At 35.5% G+C, this 27,472-nt stretch overlaps 1 protein-coding gene across 6 annotated transcripts in view; it reads right to left on the bottom strand.

Moving 5' to 3' along the window:
- Nucleotides 1-27,472, bottom strand: part of VPS13A (vacuolar protein sorting 13 homolog A) — a 293,093-nt gene that overhangs the window by 72,797 nt on the left and 192,824 nt on the right. For all 6 annotated transcript variants that reach the window (XR_011649379.1, XR_009186770.2, XR_009186769.2 and 3 more), the window contains exons 47-53: nucleotides 26,698-26,980; nucleotides 23,169-23,564; nucleotides 22,793-22,897; nucleotides 22,521-22,667; nucleotides 9,167-9,295; nucleotides 7,969-8,102; nucleotides 696-825 (exon numbers count right to left, since the gene is read on the bottom strand). Coding sequence is in view for 3 of the 6 variants with exons in the window: in XM_058301627.1 (XP_058157610.1) it covers nucleotides 696-825; nucleotides 7,969-8,102; nucleotides 9,167-9,295; nucleotides 22,521-22,667; nucleotides 22,793-22,897; nucleotides 23,169-23,564; nucleotides 26,698-26,980 (1,324 nt within the window). In the remaining 3 variants the exon portion in view is untranslated. The remainder of the gene's footprint in view (nucleotides 1-695; nucleotides 826-7,968; nucleotides 8,103-9,166; nucleotides 9,296-22,520; nucleotides 22,668-22,792; nucleotides 22,898-23,168; nucleotides 23,565-26,697; nucleotides 26,981-27,472) is intronic.

The raw sequence follows: 27,472 nt of genomic DNA on the forward strand, positions 1-27,472 counted from the left end.
AGGAATAGCTCAAGGCTGAGGAGACAAGTCCTGCCATGTGCCTGATTGCCATGTGGCAGGATGCCAGGATCCTAGTAGCTGACTTTGGTGAGAAAGCATATTTAATGGTGCTTTGATTTGGACATTTTATGGCCTCATTATTGTAAGCTGGTATCCCAAATAAAATTCCCATTATAAAAGCCAACCCACATCTGGTACTCTGCATCAGTAGCCCTGCGGCAAACTAAGACATCATCAGTATAATTCATCATTGTCTTTGAATGACACAGATGTTGACAGAAACAAATGTAAGGCACTTTGAATTTTTACTAAAACCAATAAATGCAAAAAGTAACAATATATTTCAAAATGGTACACCTCTAAAAGCTCACTTTTTCAAGGACATTTTGAAAGAAACATTGACCAATGAGAGGCAGGAAATAAAAATAACTTTTCTTAGGAGATGAATGCTGAAAGCACTTCTCTAAACACTGCTTTACTCTTTATAATAAATTAGAAGCAGATATTATGTAGACATAAGACTATTTACCATTTTTAACATTTTTGGTTATGTTAAAGTTTGAATACTGCTTTTAAAATCTTTGGCTGATTTTTAGAACTATATGCACAAAAACAGTCCTTAAAACAAGACTTAAAGAGCATACCTTTTTAAAAAAATAAGGCTAATGAGAGCATGATAATAACTAGATACTTACATCCTTTTGCGTTACTTCTCCATGGCTTTTTCCACATTTCCACTTCAGCTTTCTAGAGCCCACTGGATCGGCCCATGTATAAAATACTGCCTTTCCAGGAGGAAGGGAGTCTTCTATTTCATGGAGAGAACTGGCATAAGCAGCAAAAATATACATTAAAATAAATGAAAATATATAAGTGTGTAAAAAATCCATTATTTTAGCCTTATAATTGAGATTTGTGATAGTTCTAATTATGATTAGACAGAAATTTTCCCCTAATATAACATAAAAAGAGTTTGCCAAGAAAATAATGAAAATATTTTAGGGAAATAGTTATCCTACTTAGGAAATAATGATCTTTCAGTCTTTCAAACTACTCTGCCAAATTTATTTTAATACAAATCAATTATGGAAGAAAAAATTTCCTTATTTTATCTTTTCTATACTAAAGTTAAAAGAATTTAATTGATAACCTTTTCTTAAGTATTGATTTTCCTATGACAAAACAATACAGCTCAATTATTTTTAAAAATCTTGAGACATGGGATATGAAGTTAACTACTTCAATCAACTTCCAAAAAGATTCCCAGAAAGAAAAATAAACATTAGAGAAGTTAAAAACAAAGGAATTAATGAAATTTAGTTCTCCTAAGCTGAAAAGGAGCTAAAGTTTACATATTAAGAGTTCAGGGTATCAGGCAAAATTAATGAAATGAGAATTCATCCATCCTAATATATCTTTGTAAAATGTTTAAATTTTAAGAAAACAGAGATGTTCCCCTACCCCTGCTCTATAAGTATCTAGAAAATCATAATTGCCCATAATGGAATAAAAATGAAGCTGTTCTAAGACTTTTCTATGATACTAAACACCGGAAAACAAGGGACCAAAATCTACACAATTTTGAGGGAAAAAGTTATGACTTAAAAATTACACCAAGTTGTCATTAATTTGCAAGTGTAAGACATTTTCAAACAAGCAATTATATAACACATTACTAACAAATTCTTCCTGAAAAAATTAGGTGAGGAAACGGACTTTGGCCCAGTGGTTAGGGCGTCCGTCTACCATATGGGAGGTCCGCGGTTCAAACCCCGGGCCTCCTTGACCCGTGTGGAGCTGGCCATGTGCAGCGCTGATGCGCGCAAGGAGTGCCGTGCCACGCAAGGGTGTCTCCCGCGTGGGGGAGCCCCACGCGCGAGGAGTGCGCCCGTGAGGAAAGCCGCCCAGCGTGAAAAGAAAGAGCAGCCTGCCCAGGAATGGCGCCGCCCACACTTCCCGTGCCGCTGACGACAACAGAAGCGGACAAAGAAACAAAAGCAGACAAAGAAACAAGACGCAGCAAATAGATACCAAGAACAGACAACCAGGGGAGGGGGGGGAAATTAAATAAAATAAATAAATCTTTAAAAAAAAAAAAAAAATTAGGTGAAGACTTTTTTCAACCAATCCAGAGATAATTTAAAATAAAATTTTAAGAACTGGGGTGAAGATCTACTAAAGGACTGGTTGTAAGAAACTAAACCAGTTAAAAGAAGTCAACTTATGTTACACATTAATACAAATGTCAAAAAGTCTTGAAAAAATAATACATACTTTTAAAAAACCAAAAATTTTATATTAATCTGGGTCAAAAATTCCTTATTTTATTCACCAGAAACTGGTCATTTGGAAAGAGAGGTTGTGAAAAATGTAAAATCATTCTCAATTTTTCATGGGTAAGTTAGCAGACATTGTTTTACTTTGTAAATTGAGTAAAAATGATTTGAGAATCTGTAAGAACCAAAAAGTAACTATTGCTAACAGAAACAGCATATGTATTTTCCAAATAATCATTAGAAGAAAATCCATACTTACAAAAATAAAATACATGACACAAAATAATAAATTAGTTTTTATAATGATTACAAGTGGGTTAAAGATTCCTGTTAAAATTCTAACAAATTGGAAACAAACGAAATTCTCAACATTACAGTACTGTTTAATTATAATGCATCTAAATGATGGAATATCATTCATTCATTAAAAATTACATTTTTGAAGCAAATTTACATAGTCATAATAGCTGTTAAAAGACAAGATTCACACCTGTATACATAAATGGTAGTAAAAATTAAGACTGTGAAAAGAAATGCATCAAAAATTAACAGTGATGCCGGGGGGGGGGGGCTCTGTCGTGGTCCCTAGGGGAGCAGCGGCAGTCCCCCAGGTGCAACTGTAAGGACCAGGAAGGAATGAGGGTCCAGCAGTGAGCCCCTGATACTAATGACTATGCTTGTGAGCCTATACACCCAAAATAAGAACAAGGCCTAAAGCAGCACTGTGTCTAAGAGTTCCCTCCTGACAGCCTCCGTGTTACTCAAATGTGGCCAGTCTTGAAGTCAAACTCAGCATGTAAATGCAATGCCTTCCCCCCAGCATGGGCCATGACACCCGGGGATGAGCCTCCCTGGCACCGAGGGATCACTACCAAGTACCAGCTGATGATGCAACTAGAAAATGACCTTGAATTAAAGGTTCAACGCGGACCAGCAGAATATCCCTGTCTACATATAATAACAGGAGTTAAAAATGCTGTTTGACCTAAAAAGTAAGGGGGAAATGGAAAGGACAAATGAGTTCATATGGCTATGAGTCTCTAAAAAAGAGTCTGGAGGTTGTCAGAAGGATTGCCCTTATGCACACCTGAGCAGAGTCTCAGAAACAGATAAAGTATATACAACCCCAGGTACTGGTCCTTTTGAGGGCTAAAGAGACCCACAGGTTCTATGGTCATGGTAGATGGGGTTCACTGCCATGTCAGTTGGCCCTTCTTTGGAGCTAGTGTTTCTGCGTGATGGAACTGGACTCAGATGGGATCTCTTTTCACAAGACTTTCATGCTACTTTACTGGAATTGTAGTTGGTGCTGGGCTTAAGATATATCTAGGGGATTTGAATCTCTGCACTGACAATATGATAGCCAGGCCCTGAGCCTCAACAGACTTCAGCTCCTACACTCTGGTTTATTGGACTTACCCCACTCAGCTAACACGGAGTTGAAGAATGTCAACCACCACACCATGGATGGAGCCTAGAGTGCCTACAACTGAAAGCAGTAGGATTGTAGCCAGTATCCATGTGGAATCTAAGCCCCCTCTTGACATAGATGTGGAATGGACACAACCAAGTCAAGGTCCACAGGAAGGAGGAATACAGTAAGGATTTGAGTGGACTTAATGACATCCTATTCATGAACTATTGTGGTTAATAATCGAGAAAATGTGGCATTGGTGTGGAAAAAGTGGCCATGGTGGCTGCTGGGTGTGGGGAATGGGAAGAAGAGATGAGATGTGGAGGCATTTTCGGGACTTGGAGTTGTCCTGGGTGGTGCTCCAGGGACAATTGCCGGACATTGTATGTCCTCCCATGGCCCACTGGATGGAATGTGGGAGAGTGTGGGCTATGGTGTGGACCACAGGCCATGGGTGCAGCAATGCCCAAAGATGTACTCACCAGATGCAATGGATGTGTCATGATGATGGGGGAGAGTATTACTGTGGGGGGAGTGGTGGAGTGGGGGCGGTGGGGGTGAATGGGGACCTCATATTTTTTTAATGTAATATTTTTTAAAAAATGAATAAATTGAGTAGAATTTGGGGAAAAAAACCATAATAAACCTCAAAAAAAAATTAAATGATGAGATTACAGCGATTGTGGCTGTCTTTTAACAAATTTCTATAAATATAAGATTTTAAAAAATACTAAACAGTTATTATTTTTATATGCAGGAAATAATTATATTTTTAAAAGCTGTCAGTAAAAAGTCAATGAAAGGGAAGTCAGAGGATACAAATCCTCATATTTCCATGAAAAAAATCAAATGTAAATTTTTTTGATTATCAGGTAAATCTGCTTAAAGATATTTAGAAATATTTTAATTCATATAAAATTTAATCTATTTAATTTACTACAGACTATTCCTTTTGCAGAAATTTACTGGGCTATTCTAGGTGAGTAATGGGACTTCAAAGAAAAGAAAAACTAACCAAACTATTCTGAATATCGACTACGTTAAGTGTGCATATCTTAAACTCACAAGAAGATGAAAACATGAAAATGACAACTGCTATAATCTATGTATACAAAGGTGTTACGGAAGACTGGTATGTAGATTGGGGTGGTGAGGACAGGAATCACACGGGAAGTAAAGTTTTCCTAGCAAAAAGGAATACCTATAAAGGTATACATGGAAGAACCCAGAGCATTCAGGAAACAAAGCCTTCAATTTGTCTGAATTATAGGAAAACAGGCAACAGCAAGAGAAGAGTTTAGAATGGTAGCCCAGGAACATTTTATTTTAAAAGAAATGGGAAGTTATTGAGGAACTTTAAATAGGAGAGAGATACAATTATATTTAATATTTTTAGAAACCTACTTCTGGTGGCAAAAAGGATTTACTAGAGGGGATAAGACTGGAGATACATAGCTCAAAAGTCTACTTAAATAGATTAAAAAAATGATGGGAGCCTGCACTAAAATAATGACTGGAGAGATTAGAGAGGAGGAGAATATAAAAAGAGGGGAGAAATCTAGGATGACAGAGGTAGATGACACTGATATTCACTGAAAGGATAAGAAGGAGAAAGAACAGATGTTGTGAGAGAAATAATGAGGTCAGCTTTGGATCAGTTCATGCTTCTTTGTCATAATGAGGAGAGAGACCTAGGTTGGAGTAAAGATTTGGAGACTGGCAGGACACAAGAGATAACTGAAATATTCATTGGTATGGATGAGATTATACAAAGATCATACAGAATATAAACAGCATAGGACTAGGAATTCACCTTGCAATATTTAAGGAGTGTGGAAGAACGAAACTAAGGAGATAAAAAGGAGTGGTCAGAACAATAGCAACCTGTCAGACTGATGCTGGATTCAATAGTCTTTTTTTCCTTTCCCTCCCCCTCCTGTGTCCTGCTGTTTTTGTGGCCTGTGTCCATTTACTGTGTGATCTCCTGTATCTATTTCTCTTTTTGTCTTCTGGTCTTTCTCCTCTGGGAGTCACAGGGATTCAATCCTAGGTTCCCTGTCAATTGCATCCCCTCAGTTCCTGTTCTCTGTTGCACTTCACTCTGTCTCTCCCCTTGACTCTCTTTCATTGAGTCATCATTTTGCTGTGTGACTCACTTGCACAGGCACTGGCTCGCCACACAGACACGGCTTGCTGTGTGGGCACTGGCTCACCAAGTGGGCACTCACACAGGCACTCAGCTCACCATGAGGGCACTTGACTAACCACACGGGCACTCACATGGGCACTTGGCTTGCTGCATGGCTCACCACACGGGCCCTGGCTTGCTGCACAGGCACACCTTCTCTTCTTTCACACCAGGAGGTCCCAGGGATTGAACCTGGGTCCTCCCATATGGTAGACGGAGCCTTATCACTTGAGCCACACCTGCTTCCCTCAATAGTCTGTTAAATCAATGTTCTTAGGTCTAAACTAAAGTTTCAGGTTCTTGATTTAAGAACTAACTTCAAATCTAAATCTAAATCCAGTATTCATTCTTTCAGATATTTAATTTTATGTTTCCGTTAAGATTGTAACTTAAGTTTCAAACTTTTAACGCAGAATCACATTGCAGTATTCCCCTTATTCCTTACTTATACATTTATAACAATGCAGTAAATAAGATCTTTAAAATCTTACATTTGAACTGTACTGTGAAGAAAATTGTAAGATAAAGGTCAAAGAAAAGACTAAATTTCTCCTTGGTTAGCCTAAACCACATTTGCAAAAGAATTAAGATATAATGCCCCAAGCCATCCAAAGTACTTAAGAATTAATTTAATGCCTCTGTATCTAGAATGTTACTAGTTATATGCCATCCTTAAGAGAATTGAGGAAAGAACCTCAGTCATTTTCTGTAGAGTGTAATTCTGTGAATGCTGGTTAGCAAAGGCTATTCAGGCATTCTAGGTACTTGAGAGAGCCCATCCCTGGGTAGGTCCTTATTCAATGCCTGGTGATTTTAATCAATGATCAGAAACTACACACTTAGCAGTGAAAGGAAAGTATAACTGCTCTGGTAAATATAGGTCTACATACAAACAGTCGGTGGAAACCAAAAAAGCAGATAATTCAAAAGAGCCTAGGATTACCAAAGCAGAGGAATAAACAGTTACACAAAATACAGTGGCATTAGAAAGATACAACATTACATCAAACTGAAACATCTTAAAAGAAGTCTGAATCATCAAGATTTAATCATGGAATTTACTGTGGCTAAAAGTGTAGGAGTCCTTTTCTCACCTAATTCAGTGAGAAAAAGGCATCCATTGCCTGAAAATACTCTGGTTTCAATATTTACATATGCTTATTGAAAATATGAAAAATTTCAAATATACACAAAATTTAGTTACTCCCATGATAAATCCTGACATATTCCTCACAAGATTCAATAATTATCAAGGTTTTGTGACACTTTTATTTCAGTGCTTGCATTTCCCCCCTCCCTTTCTAAAAAAAAATATTTTAAAGCAAGTTCTATTAAACATAGAATTATCTATGACCCAGCAATTTCACTCTTAGGTATGCACTCAAGAGAATTAAAAACAGGTACTTAAATATATATATGTATACACATACACATTTTCACAATAGCACTATCCACAAGAACCAAAAGATGGAAATAGTTCAAATGTTGATCAGTGGATGACTGGATAAATAAATTGTCATATATATATATACACACAATGGAATATTATATTCAACCTTAGAAAGAAATTAAGTACTGATATGTGCTACAACATGGATGAACCCTGAAGACCTCACGTTAAGTAAGCGAAGCCAGACACAAAATGTCATATTATTGTATGATTCCATATACAGGATAGGTAAAATTTTAGAGACAGATACAGATTGGTGTTTGCCAGGAGCTAGGGATGCTTAATGGGTATGGAGTTTTACTTTGGACTGATGGAAACGTTTTGTAACTAGGAGAGAGGTGCTAGTAGTTCAAAATTGTAAATATTCTAAATATCACTGAAATGTTCACTTAAAAAATGGTATTTAATGTTATGTCAATTATCTCAATAAATGTTTTCAAAAAGTCAATTTTAGAAATTGTATCATTTTTTACTCCTTTTTACTTCAGTGTACATTTCTTTAAAAATGGGGACATTGTATGACATAGCCATAATGTTATTATCACTGTTTATATTCTTAAGAAATCATTATAAATTCAGTATCTTTTCATATAGATGCTGCTAAAACCAAGAGTTACAGTATTTGTTATACTTTTCTTACCTTTGCTTGTACTGAACAAGATCATTCTTGGTATGATTTATTAACAGGAATGTAGCTGCTCCATCATGATAATCTGAAAATGTAACAACTGTAGAATGCTCAGCCAAATTAACTTCAGCTATTATGCCTCCAAGCTAGAAGGAAAAGAAAATACTCTACAGTGTGATAATTTCCACAAGAATATTAACATTCAATAATAAAACTATTCCTAAATTAATAATTTTTTAAAAATTCAAAAAGCAATTTAACACTTTATAATGAATGTCTGGGTCACCTTGAATCTCAAATATTTTATGTTGATGGATAAAATCCAAGATGTGCCATATGCTAGTATTTCTGGTACTCCAACTAACTTTTTGTGTAACAATTAAATTGTTTTATGTCTCTGTTCCCCTTGGGTACTGTGGCAGTTTGGTATTATTTATGAATTCCAAAAAGAGATATAGACTATGTTTTTAAACTGGTCTATTCCTCTGGGTGTGATACACTTTGATTGTATAAGATTCAGCTGAGATACCTTTGATTAAATTATGTTAAGATTAGGGCTTTCATTCGACCATGTCTTAAGGACAACTAAGTTTAAGTTCCCACCCCCTTGGTGGGCTATATAAATGGACGCTCAATCAAGGACACAGAAGCAGATATCAGAGAAAAGAGAGACAGCTCCATAGCCATAGCAGAGGCCCTGGAAAGAGAGAAATGGCCATTTGCCTATAATTTACAGCTGACTTTGTGAAAAGAACAGACCAGATGAGCCCATAGAAATGAGCTCCAGGGAGAGAGACGAGCACTATGCCAGCCTACAGTTAAGATCAGAAGAAGCTGGACCCATGGAGCCTTAACAGGGAAGAGAAAGGATGAACCCTCACAGACAGGACCTTCCATCTTGCTTCAACAGCTGGAAACAGACTGTGAGTGAGGAACTACCTCTGATGGTACCTTGAGATGGACTCTTTAGAGACTTGTAACTGTAAGCTTTTACCCTAAATAAATACCCTTTATAAAAGCCAACACATTTCTGGTACCTTGCATCAGCACCCCTTTGGCTAATACAGGTAACTTTTCCCTTTACAAAAAAAAAAAGTTTGTTCATTTTTGGAGAAAAGGAAAAAATCACCATAGAATCATTCGAAAGAAATAAAACAAAAGTAAGTATATTTTAGCTTCTTGAAATGACACACAAATAAAACCCACTTACCTCATTATCCAGACGCAATAAAATACAATTTTCTTGCTTGTTAAAATATATCTTTTTGGGAGGACCTTCATTCCTTTCAACTTTAATGAGAAGTTTACTAGAAGCATCCTCAGGCCAAAAGGGGATACACTGAAATATATTATATATATGCATAAATATTAAGATAAACAGCTTTCTTTGTAAATACCTGTATCATTAATAAGCCAAGAGTAGACTTTAAGTAAACTTTAAAAGTTTCACTTTAATATAAACTTTTAAGAAAAGCTCTTTTCTGTTTATCAGGTTGCTTAGAGAAACAGCTATACATCTTCAACAAGATGCAGGTCATCATTGTGGGCAAGAAGAATAAAAGCAGTTATAAGTTAAAAAGCTAAGGTAAGTAGAGTGCTGGGGAGAAGACTTTAATGTGGTCCAGATCTAAAAGAAGGGGAAAAAAAAAAAATATATATATATATATATCAGCATCAGCACATAAGTTGAACCAGGTTAGGAACCAGGTGACCATTTTAAAACAAGGGTACATCTAGGTACCAAAAATCAAAATCAGTCTGGTATCACTTGGTATATAGGCAGAAGTAAAAAAAAAAAAGAAAAAAAAAAAAAGTACAAATAATGAGTCAGAACAGTTATTTTAAATCCAGAGTCCTTGTCAGATAAAGGTAAAATAATAAACTGAGAGCCCTGAATGTACACTTTGGATGGACTATGCAAGGCAGGGGACTATATAACACACTGAACCTGTGGTGAACAATGGATTGTGTTTAAAAGTAAAAATATGAGAACATTCTCTCATGAACTGTAACAAATACACAATAATAAAAAAGGCAGTGTTATTCGACCATACAAAGTAATTTATCAACTAGATATGGGATAAGAGACTTGGAATATTCCAACTCAAGGCTTCCTGAAACCTAGGAAGAACTTATCCAGGAGAGTCAAAATAGCAACACCAGTCCATGATTATTTCCCATGAGGAACCGAAAAAGGACTAAAAATGATGTGCTTTATGAACATCCTCAAGCGTATTACTTTCTGGTAGCCTCAGCCTTAAAAAAAAAGAAAAAAAGCATCTATGTTTAGCAATATATACTGCATTAGGAGACCGACTTCCATCATGACAGCTTGAGGAGCTCTGCTGACTGGCTACCTACTGAAACTGGAGGAAATAATGAAAAAAGAAAAGAATATCATGTAAAGTTTCTTGAAATGTTCCTAAGGACAAAAAGCAAAAGAAGAAACATATATTCAAGATAATCTATAAAAATTTGGCAAGAAAGGCAAGTACAGTATTTGAACCAAGGCTACTTGTTTTATTTTTTATTTTCTATTTGTTTTAACGTTGTCACTATACTTTCCTTTATTATTTTAACCAAGCTTTACTTCAGTTCTGAACATGTTTATAATAGCTACTTTTAAATCTCACCCCTCCCAGCTTTGTGAGAGCTCCTTTCCAGACTTGCACAGCCAAGAATACAGGGCTCCCTTTCCTTTAGTTCCCAGTTGTAGTTGAGGGCTTTCTTCCCAGAAGAGCAGGACATCACCATTTCAGCTTGCCCCCAGCTGTCTGATGCTAAGGCTAAGTCCTGGATGAGTGTGGTAAAGAGGGGGAGCTACTTTTTTCTGCACAATCCCCATTCACAGAACAGAGTCTGCTTTGGGCATGGGATACAGAGAATACTGGAACCCTAAGAGTAATTTCCTCCAGCTTGTGAGGCAGTGGTTCATGCTAGGTAGGCAAGCTGAGAGAACCACAGGTTACTGCTGCTCATCCCTGACCCCCAGCACTCAGCTCCTAGAGTGGGGGTGTTACTCAGAGAAAACCATGTCATCACCTGAACCCCAGCTCCCAAGCGCTGGCTCAGAGATCCTGCCAGGGGTTGGGGGTAGAAGAGAAAGCCATAAAATAGATAGCTCCTAATCTCTTCCCAGAAGAAATAACTTCATTTGCAACAAAGCCTGGAGAAGTTTAATCCTACAAGGACTCAAAAACAGTGGAAGTTGTGGTAAAGGACTTGAGAGAGACTTGGGAATCTAATGTCTGCAGGTCTAGATTCTGTGCTGTAGGCTAGTTTGTGGGAAAGAATGTGGGAATAGGAGAACTAAGAGGAGCCCACCTAGGGTCAGAACAAATAAGCACTGACCTCAAATATTATTTCTTCAAGGAGCTTCAATTTGATTAATTAGTTTTAGAGGAATTTATGGCCCAAGGCATTATTTTAAACAATAGATAATCTTCCAACAATTAGTGGAGTTAATAGCTGACTGTGGTCAGGGAAAGAATGGAAGAGCAGCCCAGCAGTACCACTGTCATCCCAGAATGCACAGGCACAGCAAAAGCTGTGTCTGCCTCATCAGCAACATAAGACTCGCATGAATGTGTGTGTGTGTGTGTGGCAGGGAATAGACTTCATTAATAGTTCATCCAGTTGCAAATAGCAATACCAAGTCCTAGAGTTCCAACAATATGCTATGGAAAACATCCAGTTTCCAACAAAAAATTTATGATACCTGCAAAGAAACATGAAAGAACAACTCATACACCAAATAAAAAGAGCAGGCAACAAAACAATCTGTGGGAACAACTAGATATTGGACTTAGAAAAAGATTTCAAAGTAGCCATTATAAACATGTTCAGAACTAAAGTAAAGTTTGATTAAAAAAGTAAAGGAAGGTATGGTGACAATGCTGCAACAAATATGAAATATTAATAGAAAGAAGTTTTTAAAAAATAAATGAAAACGATGGGATAGAAAAGAAAATTAACTGAAATTTTAAAATTCTTTAGATTCATTCCCAAGTGTGAACACACATACAAACACACAATTAAAAAAAAAAAAAACACTTTAAAAGGGCCTCAAGAGTAGATCTGAACTGGGAGAAGATTGGCAAATGTGAAGATTAGTTGACAGAGATCATATAATCAGAAGAAAAGAGAGAAAAAAGAATGAAGAAAAATGATGAGACCTTTAGAAAAAAGTGAGGCTGTATTAAGGGCAGTAACATACATATAATAAGAGTACCATAAAGAGAGGGGAGAGAAAAAAGAGCAAAAAGTTATTGAAGAAGTAACTGCTGAATATTTCCCACATTTATCAAAAAGCAATAACCTACGCATTCAGGAAATAGTAGGATAAACACAAAGAGATGCACAAACAGAAACATCATAATAAAAATGCTGAGAGTTAAAGCCAAGGAGACAACTTGAAATCAACTTAAGAAAAACAACACATCGCTTAAAAGAAAATTCCAATACAATTAAAACCTGACTTTCCCAGCAGAAACAATGAAAATGATAAAATGATATTCAAAATTGACAATTTTTTTTCAATTAATAGTCCTATTCCAGCAAAGTTTTCTTTCAAGATTGAAAGCAGGTGGAGACCTGGGTGAGAGGGATGGTAGCCCTGGGGGGAACAGAGCTGAGAGGAAACCAAAATCAGCTATAGTACAGTGAGTCTGTGAGAGACTGAATAAAGGGGCCTGGGCCACAAGTGCCACTAACACGTGATGGGGAAGAAGCAAAAAAACAGAGCAAAGACATGTAGAAAGCTTTTATTCAAGATGGTTATCTTGTATCTGACCAACTTATTACTCCATTATTATAACTAAGCAGTTGTTTAGTTCTGGAAAGATGGTGACATAAAGACATGCAGGGCTCACCTCTCTTTCAAAAACAGCAAGAGGAAAGGCAGAAACTGTCTGATACAAATATTCTAGAGATCTGCAGACCAAGGAAGTGCTGTTCACCATCCAGGAGAGAGTGGAATGAGACAGAGAAGTCAAAGAAAAAAAAATGAATCATCCCTGCAGCAGGGAAGGGCTCGCATCCCACATCCTTGACGCAAGCAACCTCAGGACCACCCAGGACTGCCTGCTGCTGAGGCAGAGGGGAGTGGAGATTTCCCTCCCTGGAAAAAAAGAAGGCACAGTCAAGGGCCAGCACAGTCAAGAGCCAAGTGTGGCTTCTGATTGGTGACTATGGACTGTGGGAATTCCTGGGGACATTGCTTTAATACCACCCTGTGGAGGTTGGATAAAATACACTGACCACTAGGGCTGGAGTGAAAGGTTTGCCAAAGAGCACCATCTGCAGGTAGGCCAGGAAAGTGCAACCCCAGGAATTCAAGGATGGTAGTGGTGGGGAATTCTTTTAAAAAGGAAAAGGAAAAGAGGCTTTTTTTTTTTTTGACTTTGTAATAATATTACATTAAAAATATATATGTGAGGTCCCATTCAACCCCACCCCCCCACCCCCCCTCTCCCCCCCCCCAACAACACTTGTTCCCATCATCATGACACATCCATTGGATTTGGTAAGTACATCTTTGGGCACCTCTGCACCTCATAGACAATGGTTCACATCATGGCCCATACGGTGTCTTTCCTGTCCCTCTCTCCAGGGCCTTTTGGAACTGGTCTGCAACCCATTCATGAGTCCCTGGCCCTGTTCTGATCAGTTAAATACAGGCAATTTTAAGGAGATAGTATAAGATGAACTAAGAATCAAACAAGAGCCTTAACAAGCAACAATAAAATCCTAAGCAACAGAGAAAAACTGACCATCAGAGTATACTTATCATCATAATGAGATGCTTAGATATATTTCCCCATAGTATCCTCTTATGATCTCTTTTATTTCTGTGAAATCTGTAGTATTGTCCCCATTTTCAGTACTGATTTATTTCCATTTTCCCTCTTTTTTTTCTTTGATATTCTAGCTAAGGGTTTTTCAATTTTCTTGATCTTTTTGAAGAATCAACTTTTGGTTTTGTTAATTCTCTCTATTGTTGTTTTTGGGAGACAACCCAAGAGTCCATCAATTGATGAATGGACAAACAAAATGTGGTATATATGTATGATGGAATATTATTCACTGCAAGAAGAAATGAAATCTTGATCCACGTGACAACATGATGAACCTTTAGGACAATATGCCAGGTGAAATCAGTCAGATACGAAAGGACAAATATTGTATGATCCCATTAATATGAATTAAATAAAATTAACAAACTCAAAAAAAATTGAAAGGAAAACAAAGACTTTATCAGATAAAAACAGAGAGATGATACTGCTAGCAGATTTGCCTTACCAAACTCTTAAAAGAAGTTACTATGGATGAAATCAAGAGACCTCAAATAGTAGCATGAATCCACTATGAAAAAATAATGAGCACCTGTAAAGTTATTCAAGTAATTATAAAAGAAATTATTAATGCATATTTTTACCTATCTCCAGTTAACTAATTTTAAAAGCAACTGTATAAAATAATATGTACATAATGTATTGCTATGCCTTTAACACATAAAAATGTAATACATTTGCCACTAACAACACAAAGGAGATGTATGGGATGAGCAGTGTAATAGGCCAAGGAATGAGGACAGGTAGTAAAGAAACAGTGCATTGTTGGAATTATAACACTAAAAGATGTAATACATGTAACAATTACATAAAGGGAAAAAAAGAGAGAATTATATGGGACTAAAGTTTCTAATATATTGCTGGAATTCAGCTAGTATAAATATGAAGCTGACTCTGATAATAACATGTAAAGATATATGTTTTATTGTGCTCTGCTGTATTGGACTTCAGAGATATATTGTGTTTTATGCAAATTAATGGTATGTGGTAACTCTGCATCAAACAATTCTATCAGTGCCAATTCCCAACAGCTTGTGTTTCTGTGTCAGATTTTAATGATATGACATGCAGTTTTATTTTTAGACATAATGCTATCACACCACACACTTAATAGACTACAGTATAGTGCAAACATAATTTTATATGCACTGAAAAACCAAAAACTTCATGTGACTTGCTTTATTGAGATGTTCACTTTATTGTGGTGGTCTGGAACCAAACCTGCAGTATCTCCAAAGTTTGCCTGTATCTGGCAAAACCTGAAGCAACAATTAAAACAAAATTCAAAAAAGTGTATTAAAGAAATCATTAACTGAATTAAAATGCTACATTAGAAAATATTCACTCAATACAAAAGAAACCAATAAAAAAGGAACAAAGAAACAAAAAAGATAAATGACATGGGAAATAAGTAAGATGGCATGCACAATTCCAACTGTATCAATAATAGCATTAAATGTGAATGAAACAATCTAATAAAAAGGCAGCAATTGCCAAACCATATGAAAAACCATGACCTAACTATAGGTTGCTAGAGGAGCCACACGACACAAGCAGGTAGAAAGTAAAAGATGAAAAAGATACATCATGCAAACAATAACCACAGAAAAGGAATTGCTATACTATTAATAAATCATACAAAATAAATGTTAACAGAGAATGCTATCAGAGATAAACAGGGACATTTTATAATGATGACACAGTTAATCCCAGAAAGATAGAACAATTTTAAACATACACGTACTCAACAACAGAGCAACAAAATACATGAAGCAAAAAACTAACAGAAATTAGGGAAAAAGACAATTCAATAATAATAACTGGAGACTTCAATACTCAAATTCAATAATGGATAGAATAACTAGACAGAAAAAACAAAAAGAACAGGGAAAACTATAAGCCATCTAGACCTAACAGAAATTTATAGAACATTCTACCTAGTAACGACAAAATATATAGTCTTTTCAAGTGTACATAGTACATTCTTATAGACCATACATTAGGCCAAAAACAAACCCCAATAAACTTAAAAGGTTAGAAATAGTACAAGTACATTCTCTGGCCAAAATGGAATGCAATAAAAAATAATTAACAGGAAAATCTGGGAAACTCACAAACACATGGAAATTAAAATCTAAAACAAAAATACTCCTAATTAACCAATGGGTCAAGTAGTAATCAAAAGGGAAATCAGAAAATACTCTCAAATGAATGAAAATGAAGACACAATATACCAAAACGTAAGGAATTCACATAAAACAGTGCTTAGAGGGAAATTCATACTATAAATGCCTATAGTAACAAGAAAAAGTCTCCGTTCAATAACCTAAGCTTCCACATTAAGACACTGGAGAAAGGAACACAAACTAAATCTAAAGCAAGAATAAGGAAGGCTATAATGAAGAATATAGTGAAAAGTATGAAACAGAGAATAGAACAAAGTAGAGAAAATCAATGACAGCAAAGTTGGTTATTCGAAATTATAAACAGAACTCACAAACCTTTAGTTTGATCAAGAGAAAAATGAGACTAAATTACTAGACTCAGAAATGAAACAGGGACATTACTACCAACCTTAAGGAATAAAAATATATGAAAGAGGAATACTATGAACAGTTGTATGCTAATAAATTAGATAACTTAGATGAAAAGGATAAATTCTGAGAAAGACATGAACTTCTAGAAAGACAAATTACTGGAACAGACTTAAGAAGAAAGAGACAATCTGAACAGACCTATAAAGGAGAGTGAATCAGTAATCAAAAAACATGAAGAAAAGCCCCAGCTTAGATAATTTCACAGTTAAAGTTTATGAAACATTCAAAGAAGAACTGCACCTCATTCTCAACAAACTATTCTAAAAAATAAAATAAGGGGAATATTTCCCAGATCATTTTATGAGACAAGTATTGTTCTGATATTCAAATCAAACAAAGACATCATAAGAACAATGTCTCTTATGAATACATTCACAAAAATCTTCAACAAGTACTAACACACTCATTCCAGCAACATATAATAAGAAGTATACAACATGACTAGGTTGGATTTATCCTAGGGATGAAAGTTTGATTTAACACCTAAAAATCAATTACATAATATACATTACTAAAAGATAAAACAAAAATACATGATAACAATGCAGGAAAAACATGTGACAAAATTTTACACACTTTGATGGGGAAAAAACAGCACTAAAACTAGGAACACAAGAAAATTTCTTCAGTTGAATAGAGGGCATCTATGAAAACCCATCATATAAGTAACATCAGTTATAATGGTGAGACAGAAAGCTTTCCTTCATGAGATCAGGAATAAGATAAGGATGTCCACTCTTTCCACATCTATTCAACATTATACAGGAGGTTCTAGTCAGGGAATTTAGGCAAGAAAAAGAAATGAAAGGTACCAAGAGGTAAAATTATCTCTTTTCAAAGATGACATGATCTTGTATATAAAAAAGCCTAAGGAACTCACTAAAAAAAGGTATTAGAACTAATAAATGAGTTTAGCAAGGCTGCAGGATACAACGTTATTATACAACTGGGGGAGTGGATATAGGTCAAGTAGTTAAGCACTTGCTTCCCAGGCACCTCCTAAAAACAAAACAAACAAATGAATGAAAAAACCAGGGAAGCGGACTTGGCCCAATGGATAGGGCATCCACTTACCACATGGGAGGTCTGCGGTTCAAACCCTGGGCCTCCTTGACCCATTTGGAGCTGGGCCATGTACGGTGCTGATGCGTGCAGAGAGTGCCGTGCCATGCAGGGGTGTCCCCTGCACAGGGGAGCCCCACACGCAGGGAGTGTGCCCCATAGGGAGAGCTGCCCAGAGTGAAGGAAGGTGCGCCCTGCCCAGGAATGGCACCGCACACATGGAGAGCTGACACAAGATGACGCGACAATAAGAAACACAGATTCCCGGTGCCGCTGATGAGGATGGAAGCAATCACAGAGGAGCATACAGTGGGTGGACACAGAGAGCAGACAACTGGGGGTGGGGGAGAAGGGGAGAGAAATAAAAAAAGAAACAAAAAAAAAACAACTGTCACTGGGAAGTTGATATAACTCAGTGGTTGAGCACCTGCTTCCCATATACGAGGGTCCTGAGTTCAATCCTTGGTACCTCCTAAAAACCAAGAAACAAAAAAAGCCACTGTATTTCTATATATTTATGATGAACAATTTGAAAATGAAATTAAGAAAAAAATTCCATTCACAATAGAATAAAAAAGACTTAAATGATTAGGAATAAATTTAGCAAAAGATATACTCTGAAAGCTACAAAACACTGTTGAAAGAAATTAAAGAAGATTTAAATAAAGGGGAAAGATCCCATATTGTTCATGGATCAGAATATTTTTAAGATGGATATACTCTGCAACCTTACCTACAGATTAAATAAAATCCCTATTTGAATTCCAGTCAACTTCTTTGTACAAATTGACAAGCTAATTTTAAAATTTACGTTGGGAATTGCTAGGGACCCAGAAAAAAGATGAAACAATTAAGAAAAAAGAAAAATAAAGCAGGAGGGCTCACATTTACCAATTTTAAAATGTACTACAAAACAGTGATAATCAAGACAGTACAGTACCAGCACAAGAAATAAAACCCCATGTCTATGACAACTGATTTTTGGCAAAGGTGCCAAGATTATTCAATTAAGGAAAAATGGTTCTTTTCAATAAATGGTACTAAGACTCCTGGATATCCACAAGCAAAAGAATGAAGTTGGGCACTCACTTCACACCACATACAAAAATTTACTTAAAATGGATCAAAGATCTAAATATAAGAATAAAAACTATACGGAAGCATATGTGGCTCAAATGACTTAAGTTTGGTTCCTGACACCTCCTTAAAGAAGACAAGCAAGACAGAGATCTGACGTGATGGGCTGGCAGGTGAGCTGATGCAATAAGAGACACAAGGAGGAAAACATAATAAGAGATACAACAGGGAAATAGATGTGGCTCAACCAATTGGGCTCCTAGGGCCTCCTGGTGAGGGCAAGGTAGCCTACAATAGCAAACTGGCCCACACGGAGTGAAGACCCACACTGGAATGCCACCCTGTGCAGGAATACTGCCCAGCACAGGAAAGTTGCCCAGCGCAGGAGTGCTGGCTGACGCTGAGAGCTGGCACAGCAAGATGATGCAATAAGAGACACAGTGGACAGAAAATAATAAGGTGTAGCAGAATAGGGAGTTGAGGTGGCGCAAGACAGCAATCGCCTTTCTCCCACTCTGGAAGGACCCGGGATCAGTTCCTGGAGCCGCCTAATGAGAATATAAGCAGACAAAGAGGAACATAACAATGAATGAACACAGAGGGCAGACAAAGGGCGGGAACGGGGGCAGGGGAAGAGAAATAAAATAAATCTTTAAAAAAAGAGAGATACAACAAAGTAGGGAGCGAAGGTGGCTCAAGTGACTGAGTGCCTCCCTCCCACATGGGAGTTCCTGGGTTCATTCGGTTCCTGCTGCCTCCTAAAAGGAAGACAAGCATACGACAAGGGCAAACAATGAGGAGGTAGGGAGAAATAAATAAATCTTTTTTTAAAAAAGAATATAAACCTATAAAACTGCTTAGAAGAAAACATAGGAGTAAAATTCCATGACTAGACTTGGCCTAAGATTCTTACATATGACTGAAAGCACAAGCAAAAAAAAAAAGAAAAAGTTGGTAATCTGGGCTTCAACAAAATTGAAAACTCTGTGCTTCGAAAGACCCCATCAAGAAAAGTAAAAGACAACCCACAGAATTTGAGAAAATGTTTTCAAATTACATATCTGATAAGGGTCTAGTATCTAGAATATATAGGAACTCTTACAACTCAATAATAAAAAATTACTCAGTGAGTCTTTCTGCTAAGGCAAAGTCAATCCCAAAAGGAGGTTTCCAAGGCAAGTATAAGAATACTAAATATTTGCCTCAAAGGAGGAGATTAACAGAAAAAGAAGGGGAGGAGTTGAAGTTATAAGTGATTAACTTATTCATGAATTAATCTCTTGCACTTCCTGAAAATCCCATGAGAATGGAGCAAAAGAATAAGTGTAAAATATACAAAGAGAATAGATGATCAGGAATTGAGAAACCCAGGTATGATGAAGTACAGGGAATAAAGTAGAGCTGAAAATAGGGTATTGACTGAAAGTTAAATAAGAAGCAGTTAATTCTCAGGTCATTTCCTCAATCTATAGAGCCAAGAATAAGATTGATTTGTATTTTGGAAAGGTAGAAGCCTAAGGGCTTTGAATTAGGGATATCAGGCATAGCTGGGGGAGGGGTGAAACGTGGTGAAAACAAGGGTATAAATTGAACTAGAGACTCAATATACCTCCCCTATCTTATCACTTTGTTCAAAATGCTGGTAGACATGCTTATATAACCTAGGCATGGAGACAAGAGAATTCCTTTGTGAGGAGAAAGATCTGATTTCCAGGATTGAAATATTATTTAAAATGTCCAGTTTTCAACAAAAATTATGAGACACACAAAAAACAGGAAATTACGACCCATACACAGGGAAAAAAAAGCAGTCAATAGAAAATGTCCCTGATATATTCTAGACATTGGATTCACTAGACAAAGACTTTAAACTAGCTGTTCTAAATATGTTCAAGAATTAAAGGAATCCATGTCTAAAGAACTAAAAGTGTAAGAATGAGGTCTCATCATACAGCAAATATCATTAAAAAGACAGCAATTATTAAAAAAACAAATGGAAATACTAGAATTGAAAAGTACAATTACTGAAATGGAAAATTCACTAGTGGGGTTCGACAGTAAAGCTGAGGTGGCAGAAGAATCAGCAAACCTGAAGACAGAGTAAGAGAGATTATGCAAACCAAAAAAGGGAGAGAAAGAAAGAAGAAATAGGAAAAAGAGCTTCAGAGAAACGTAAGATATTATTAAGTACTCCAACAAAAGATACATAATAAATATTTGTTGAAAAAATGAATGAGCAGGTAGACTTGAAAAGAGAGTGAACTTCTGGGAATGAGAAATATTAATTGCTCAAATAAAAAGTGGATGGCTTAAATAGCAGTTTAGACATAGTAAAAGTGAGCATTTGTGAAAGGAATTGTATGTGTAGAATTTATTCAAAATGCAGCAAAGATTTAACCTGATGGAAAATACAAAAAATGACACAGAAGATAGAATAAATAGGTCTAGCATACAAGTGCCTGGAGCCTCAGAAGGAGAAAACAGAATGGAGGAAAAGAAATATTTAAAGAGAAAATAGTTGCAAATTTAAAGAAAGTATGAAATACATGAAGCCAAAGATCTACAAAGAATTCCAAGTAGTACAAATAAAAATATACCCACTCTGTAGCAGTTTGATATTATTGATGAATTTCAAAAAGAAATATTTGATTGTTTATAAACTAGCCTTTTCCTCTGGGTGTATTAGAATGTACTGGATTCAGAGCTTTTACTTTACTTGATTAAATAATGATTAAGGCTTTGGTTGAGCCACGTCAGTAGGATGCTGCATCCCTGCCCCCTTGGTGGGCAGGGACTCACAGAGAAATTGCACTGCAGAGAAGGGAAGTTGGAGTCTTGAGTTGGAGCCACTGAGGAGTCCGGTTGTAAGGAAAAACAGAAGGTCCCAGAAGAGAAACAAGCTATTTGCCTAATGGTCTACCACTGGCCTTGCAGAGATTACAGAGCAGCTGAGCCTGGAGAGAGGGCAGGCCAGGGAAGAGAGGAACCCAGGAAGCCTGAACCCTGGCACATGTCAGTAGCCATCTTGCTCCAACACTTGGCAAAAAGACTGGTGAGGGAAGTAATTTATGCTTTATGACCTGGTAACTGTAAGCTTCTACCCCAGATAAATACCCTTTATAAAAACCAACCCATCTCTGGTATTTTGCATCAGCATCACTTGGCTGACTCACACACACACTTAGAAACATAGTAGTATGACTGCAGAATATCAAAGACAAAGAAAAGACCTTGAAGATGGCCAGAGAGAAAGAGGAGATGACCAATCTCCAAAGAAATGACAGAATCACAGGAGAATTTTCAGCAAAAATGGAAATCAGAAGACAGTGGGGTAAAATCTACATGTTGAGGAAAAAAACACCTGTCAATCTAGGATTATCAAGAAAAAAGATCACAAAATAAAGAGAATGATAAATACAAACTGATGTTATTTACCTCCAAAACCAGCTCTAAAGGAAATCTATAAAAGTTCTTAAAAAGTAAAACATGTTAAGAACTCGGTACTGTCTTAAAATACTTATCATATCAGAAAGTCTTTCAGAAACCTTTTATCAAGAGGTTTAAGAGCTAAATGATGGAGTAGAATGAAAATTACACTCTGTCTTTCTACCTTCCACAAATAACTTTAATGGAAATCAGGCTTAATCTATACTATGGAGGCAGTCCTAGCAGCTGACTGGATAAATAAATCATTTTCTTTAATTTTCTGCTACTATATTTATCATAACTGGTTAGTAATTATTGAACCTCTATCTCCCTTATCAAGATATGCATTCCCAGATGGCAACGCAAGTACATTTTTCAATAATTAACTATCTAGAGCTTGGCATATCATAAATACTCAATAAAAGTTCATGTAACTCAATCAGAATTGGGGGTGGGAGGTAGTTAAAATATGGCATAGTCATTTCAGGTATCTAATGTTAAGAAATGAAGAAAATCTAGAGAGGTACATTTTTGAAATTCATCTACCTACCTGTTCCAAATCAAGAGAGAGCCATTTATCATTTCCCTCTTCAGCTACAGATATATGATACTTGCTTTTGTTTTTGATCATATAGAAAGGAGTAAATGTCACAATTCTGGTAATATTAAAACTGCTGAGGTCTATAGTGACACCAACCTTGGAGAAAAAAAAAGTAACAGTTCAAAAAGTTAAATTATCATAACATCCTTATAAAAATCAATCAAATAGTACACACAGGCACAACATAAATAAGCTTTTTAATGGGCATAGAATTAACTCACTTGATACTCCATTTTCAGGCCTTTACATTTAACAGCTCCATGACTACCAACAGTATCAATTGAAAACTGATCTGATAATTCACTATCAGTTACCATAAGCTGAACCTAGAAAAAAATATTTCAAATATATTTCAATTTAGGTAACTTTAAAAGTTCCTACCTAAAGTAACAAATTTTCTACTCTTTTAGCATAAACTATTATTGTTAATACACTGAATATCTTTCCCAATATTAAATTCTAATCTTTTCAACCTCAAATGCTTAACAAGTATTTCTACTTGTTTCATAATATTTTTTTCTTCAGAACTCTAAAAAACAAAACAAAAGGCAGTGATAAATAGCTAAAGAATAGTGAAAAAATTTTAAATGTACATACCTTATTGTTATGAAAAAAGTGCTTTGGTTGAAAAGAAAAGAGAACTGGCTTTTTATAATTAGGTGGATGTTTTCGATGAATTCCATCTGCCTTGTACTGTAACAATCGACCAGTCTTGTTAACCATCCAATAAGGAGAATGAAATGCCACCACTACCTGGCCAATACTATAAGTCAAATGGACAGCAATATCTAAATCAGTTTTTTCTATTTCTGTAACACAGGTAAAGTTGATGAAACCAATGTCCTGCTGATTAGATATTATATGATATTCACTTTTCCAATCATGATTAAGGTAATTAAGCAACTTTAAATGTAGCTTGGCTTTATCCATCTCTGCAGTAAAAATCTGGGCTGAACAACCTTCATTTAGAGTAAAAACTTTATGTTCAATCCCCTACAATAAAAATACAAAAAATTAAAAAACGATCCATAATAATATGCCATAAATTATATTTAATTATTCTAAATATGTTACACAAAATATCTCTATAAGAACAAATAATACACTCAGAGTTAGAAGACTTAAATATAAGTTGTAAGTTTGCCAACTATGTGAATGTGTGTAAAATATTTGAGATTTAAGATTCAGTAATCTGTCAAGTAGATTTTAAAATTACCTACTTTAAAGAACTATTGTAAAGATTATATTGAATAGTATAATGTGAAATGCTACTGGAAATTACGAACATTGTAAAATATTGCAAGTAGTAAATTTACAAAGAAAGAAACAATCATATACAGCAGTGATTTTAGTTTTGAAAACTACAAAATTATGAAAAATGTATACGAAATTGATGGTAATCCAAAATAAGCAATACTAATTCCCATTCTTGATCTTTAACAATCCCTCATCCCCATTTCTAATAAAGGTTTATATTACATCTTATGTATCTCTCAAAACTGTTCACTTTTCTTCACCCCCTATCACCTTAGTTCATGTTAGTTAAGTCACTGTGATCTCTCACTTTTTGTGCCTCCTAACTGCTCTTTCATCTTGCCCCCCTCTAATTCCTTCTCTACAACATAGCTGAACTGTCTTTCTAAAATCTGATATCACACCACCATTCTTTGGAAACTGTCAAAATGGGATACCTGTAAGAATTAAATTGAAAGTTCTGTGACAATGGAATTTAAGCAAGTAGCATATGTGGGTATCTCACCAGATTTCCTAGCATCTCTACTCTTTTTCTGATCCCCTGACCTTTTAATAAACATTCTCTATTTACTACATGTTTGAACTTTGGGTAATATGAAGAAAGTTATGTTTCTTATCTGGATAATCACAATAAATGACCTTTATTTACTTGACTCACCCACTAGACTAGAATATAACCTCGAATATGAGCCAGGTACTGTGTTCTGTGAATGCAGGGGTCATGTTTACTTTTTAATCCTCAGTTTCTACATTGCACTTGGCACACAGTGGATGCTCGCTAAATGTTTATGAGATGAAATGAATGTACAGTCTTCACACAACACACTTATATTTCACAGGACAGAGAGTTGGGGAAAAAGACAAAGCATAAGCTAAGATGCAGAAATGGACACAAGCTTGTAGGAATAAAACTGACTATCAATCATGTAGAACAATTCTGCCACTCTAGTGGTTCAAAGAAAAGAATTTCAAGGATAGAAAAGAAATCTAAGCAAAATGTAAATAAAAAAGCAGAACAAGCAGTTTCAGTAAAACTGCATTTGCAACTACAGGTGTAGCAAGGAGCATACCCAGCACTCAATTCTTGATTCTAAATACCATTCTCCAAGAAAAGGAATCAGAGTTCCTTGGCAAACTGATTGATTCTGGGGCTGAACTAGGGAAAATACAAGGTAAGCCTGAAATATCTTGAGGTACCAGGAAGTCAAGAAGTACTCATAAAAGAGATGGATGCTTATTAAAAGGGCACAGGAGTTAATCTGAAAAATCTCCCAATGGCCAAATTTGGAACACATTGAGAAACAAAATAAAAAATATAGTATTGAATTAGAAACAAAGAATAAAATAATTACCTGTGAGTCCACACTGACATAAATAACTGAATATTTAAATGGGGCAGAATAGCAACTCTTCCTTACAGAAAAATTGCCAATAATGCATGTAGAAGGAATGAGGGAAAAAGAACATCACCATTTAAACACAATAGTAACACCTGCCATAGGCAATTGCCATCAATGGATGCTAAAATATGTAGGCAAAAGTTGAAACAGAAGCAGTATACATGCATAGTTTCAAAGTGTCTATTCTAAAATATTTAGTAAAGGCAAAGGGAAAAACAGTTAAGATTACAGTGGAAAATTCTGACAGATACACCTTAGCCAAGTGATCAAAGGTAACATCACCAATAATACGTATCAACATCATGCACTCCGTGAGAGGATGCACCAAGAGCTGTACATTACCACCTTGAAGTCTTTCCCAATAATACAAAATCTCAATTTCATCATGAGAAAAAAAATTAAGCAATCCAAAATTGAGAGATATTCTATAAAATAACTCATGAGTACTCTTCAAAAAGGTTAGGATCATCAAAGAAAAGGATAAATTAAGGAATTGTCTAAGTTTGAGAAGACTCTTGGAACAAGACAACTAAATGTAATGTGGGATACTAGATTGGATCCTGGAACAGGAAAAGGATGATAGTGGAAAAACTGATGAAATCTGAGTGTAATGTTTTAATTAATAGTCTTGTTAATTTCTTAGTTTTGATATATGCTCTACTGTTGTGCAAGAGGTTAACAGGAAAAAGCTAAGTGAAACGTATATGGAAACTGTTTTTGCAATTCTTTGTTTTATCAGATTAGGTCTAGTTCCTTCTTGTTAGAGTAGAATCACAGATGTGGAACTGTTTCTTGAAGGGGTATGCATGTATATGTGCTTTACAGTTTTTGGGAGATAATTTCAAACATATAGTAAATTCTAAGTAAAATAAACTATTAACAGACTACAATGGAAAACTTGTTTCATTTCATTTGATAAGCACAGCAAATGGAGTATTTACTTAAGATCTTTTTTTTTTTCATTTTTACTTAAGATCTTAATATGAAGAAATTCCTATGTTATTACAAGAAGGAACCAGACCTAGTCTGTTAAAGCAAAGATCATTTAAAAGAAAAGTTATCTCATAGGACATACTATCTTTTTAGAAAATTAGTACTAAAAGAATGTCATATAGTGCTTGATCTTAGTTTAGTTTAAGTCTAGCATATATTATTTCAATGTTAATTCTCATGGTTGCTTTTAAGGTTACTATGTACCCTTGAAAAATATTTTTTAAAATTCTTTTTTAATATACAATATGATTAAAACACTTTTTTTTTCATTTGAAGAATATCTGTTACTTATTCTTTATTTTTTAAAGATTTATTTCCACACACACACACTCATTGTTTGTGCTTGCTGTCTGATTTCTGTGTCTGTGTACTCCTATTCTTTAGCAGAACTATAATTTTTATTAGAACTTTAAAATATTATTTTATATAACTAAAGTTATAAAATCAAAAGGAAGGCATTTAAAAAATATTCAGAATACCTCTATATAATAAGCAATTTTGTAAGGAAGAAGATTTCGGAGTAGAATAGGTGGCCACAAATGGATTATGTATGGTAAGTCCCAACCATCTTCTGAATACACTGACAGAGAAGTCAAATTATCTTTTTCTGGGACAATATTAATGATAAATGGTTTCTTAGAAGGACTTATAGGTTTACATTTCTTCCTTAGAAGAGCTCCATCATTTTTTATAATTTCTTCGAAGTCAATTCCTTTACACACGTGATAGCTCTCATCTCTTGGCTTCAGTGAAAGAAGGGACCTACATAAAAGAAAACATATTAAATTATATGATTATAGCTTTAGGATAAGAAAACTATATCTTTCCATACTAGTATAACAAATTTTTATACTTTCATGTTTCTTTTAGAGACAGATTAGATGGATGGGTTGATATTTTCATATATACTTACAGCATTAAAAGTGTGTTTACAAGGTTAATAATTTGTTTCTTTAAAAAAACAACAACAGTATCTTACAGGTCAGACACACAAAGCAAACCATATGCAACTATCAGGGATGTTCTGTACACTTAATTGAAAGAAGCTGGTTTTCCTGGATATGTGGTCCTATTAGGAGGGACATATCATGATTAGGTTCATATACTGAAAAAATATTTCTATTGAAAAATTTAATAACCAGCTTTTCAAAGTTAATGAAGTGAAACCTTTCAACAGATACTACATTTTACTGAAATATCAGGCACAGTTGCAGAAGCAGCTGCAATAAAATGGTGATAAAATCACTGGGTATC

The sequence above is a fragment of the Dasypus novemcinctus genome, chromosome 8 (genome assembly GCF_030445035.2).
Source record: "Dasypus novemcinctus isolate mDasNov1 chromosome 8, mDasNov1.1.hap2, whole genome shotgun sequence".
Lineage (NCBI taxonomy): Eukaryota > Metazoa > Chordata > Mammalia > Cingulata > Dasypodidae > Dasypus > Dasypus novemcinctus.